The sequence below is a fragment of the Vombatus ursinus genome, unplaced genomic scaffold (genome assembly GCF_900497805.2).
Source record: "Vombatus ursinus unplaced genomic scaffold, bare-nosed wombat genome assembly UNPS02011334.1, whole genome shotgun sequence".
Classification (NCBI taxonomy): Eukaryota; Metazoa; Chordata; class Mammalia; order Diprotodontia; family Vombatidae; genus Vombatus; species Vombatus ursinus.
Window position 1 is genome coordinate 5,033,238 of NW_020951112.1, and position 2,549 is coordinate 5,035,786.

The 2,549-nt window shown below is 45.5% G+C and overlaps 1 protein-coding gene across 13 annotated transcripts in view; it reads left to right on the top strand.

The window, feature by feature from the left end:
• Nucleotides 1–2,315, top strand: part of ANKS1B (ankyrin repeat and sterile alpha motif domain containing 1B) — a 1,327,097-nt gene extending 1,324,782 nt beyond the window's left edge. For 8 of the 13 annotated variants that reach the window (XM_027855805.1, XM_027855807.1, XM_027855808.1 and 5 more), the window contains one exon: nt 2,198–2,315. In XM_027855805.1, coding sequence (XP_027711606.1) covers nt 2,198–2,308 — 111 coding nt within the window. In that variant the 3' untranslated portion in view covers nt 2,309–2,315. The remainder of the gene's footprint in view (nt 1–2,197) is intronic. The other 5 variants (XM_027855806.1, XM_027855809.1, XM_027855811.1 and 2 more) reach the window with 1 other exon arrangement.
• Nucleotides 2,316–2,549: the final 234 nt, after the last annotated feature.

Here is a 2,549-nt window from a genome sequence, read left to right on the forward strand (position 1 = left end):
CACACACACACACACACACACACACACACACACACACACACACACACCCCCATCTTTTCCAAGCCTCAGGGAAAAGTTTTCCCTAGTTTGGGGTCGGTGATAATTAAAGATTACTGCCAAGCCAACATGGTTCAGCAGCCTTTCTGAGGCCTTGGAGATGGATTGATAGGTGATTAGCAAGTTTTCTGTGTGTTCCTTGGTTTCCCCCTTACACTTCTCTGCCCATCTTCTCTGCTGGCTTGATAAAATTATTCATACCGAGTACCTACATCCAACACTAATCGGGTCCCTCAAGACATCTTTCTGAGGAACATAAAAGATTGGGTGGCATAAGGGCTGATAGAATATTCATTGAAGGGCCTCCACTGGGGACTGTGAAAATGGAGGACGGAAATTGGTGTGCATTCAAAGCCTCGAGGTCCTATCTGCTGTACACACGCACAACTGGTGTCATTGTTCACATTAATTTCCCTTGGCTCCATTTCCTTCTTGTTGAGAAGAATTTAGTTGCTCCTGAATATATATATATATATAATCTTCAGTGCAGCTTTGTAGGTACATAGCTCAAAATGTATTCTGAAGGTGGCCAGATGGACACAAATCCCACAGCCCTGAAGCAGTGATCGAAACCTCACAAGAGCAGCAAATACAAAGCGAACAAGGAATGACCTTGGTGAAAAACTCACCCTCATTCATGAGCGAGACTTGCTTTGGAGGTCATCAGAGCAACCAAAAAATAAAATCATGGATTGGTGATCAGAAGAGACCTTCAAGGTCAGCTACTCCAACCCCCTCATTCGACAGATTGGGGAAACTGAGGCACAGTCCAATCTACCAAGTTCAGAGTTTTAGCACTGGGAAGGACCTTAGAAACCCTCTGATCTAAACCTCTTGTTTCACGGTTGAGTAAACCGAGGCCCAAAGAGGTGAAGGAAACTTTCCTGAAGCATGTTAGTGGCATTTTCATTTAACATTTGCAGGTAGTAAAGTGGCAACACCAGGATTCTAAGCCAGGTCCAAATCCAATGTCCCTTTCATGGTAGCTCACCTTCTGCTCCTCCCACCCCCACCCCTCTAAATGGAAGAATGCAACAGGCCAGGAGACAGCCAAAAGATGATACAGTGTTTTGAGGAGTCACCCAGCTGGCTGCCTTACCCGCTACGCTGTACCCCAGGGATCCCACTCTTTTACCCCAACAAACAGGAAATGTCACCGATTTGATATTATCTTTGGTAGCATTTGATTTTTCTCTTTACGTAATCATTTCACTGAAATCTCGATTTGGAATAGAATTGGTGCGCAATGACTTTTTTTTTCCAGCATATCTCCCAGGAGAACTCTCAGATATAGATTGAATCTTGATCTGCATAGAGGGGCATAAGGGAAAGGGCCTTGAGATTAGAACCTGCGAGAGCTGGGTTCAAATCCTAGGTCGGCATCTAGTCCAGCGCCCTTTGCATTGGGCATAGTGATATATTCACGCTGAGTTTCGAGGGCTTCAAATCTCACTGCTGATACTTAACTCTTTTTGTGACTGTGGGCAAGGCAGGACCTCCCCGAGGCTCGACTTCCTCATGTATAAAATGAGAAGGTTTGGATTAAATGGCCTCTGAGGCCTCTTCCAGCTCTAATGTATGACCCTATCATCCTATGACTAGGGTTGGAATCTCAATCTGCCCCTTACAAGCTAGCTGTGTGATCTGGGCCAAGTTGCTTTATCTCTCTTTTGTTACTTTTTTTTCAGCTGCATCTGATTCTCCATGACCCCATTTGGGGTCATTTTTTCTTGGCAAAGACACTGCAGCGGTTTGCCACTTCCTTCTCCAGCTCATTTTACAGATGAGGAAACTGAGGCAAACAGGATTAAGTGACTTGTTCAGGGTCACATAGCTAGTAAGTGTAAGAGGCCAGACTTGAACGAAGGAAGTTGAGTCTTCCTGACTCCAGGCCCTAGGCTTCAGTTTTTAATTTGTAAAAAGAGGAGATTGGAATTCATAACATCTAAGCCTCCCTTCCAGCTCTGAATCTATGATCCTTTTCCGAGCCTCAGGGTCCACATCTATCAAATGGGGATAATAATAATGTTCGCATTATTTACCTAGCAAGGTATTCTGGTGGAAAGTACTTTGTTTATGGTGAGCTGAAACCCTTTGAGGATACCTAAAGTAAAAATGCCCATCTGTCTTTGTTTTAAAGCAGATAGACCCTTCGGAACAAAAGACTCTCGCCAACCTACCCTGGATTGTAGAACCGGGACAGGAAGCCAAAAGGGGAATAAATACCAAGTATGAAACTACAATTTTCTGATACTAAACCGCCCTCACGTCCTTGTTGTGCCTTGCACTCCAAGCAGTCACAGCCCAGCCTTCCTTTGTGGCGACCTTTCCACCCCGCCAACGGGGAAGCCTGCGCTGCCCGCGTGGCCTTGTCACTCACAAAAGGCCCTGCGCACCAGCTATTTCTGGCAATGTTCTTCCTGAACCAATGACCGAAGAATGCATCCAAGACTTTCCCATTGCAATCCGTATGAGGAGGGAGTTGAGAGCCC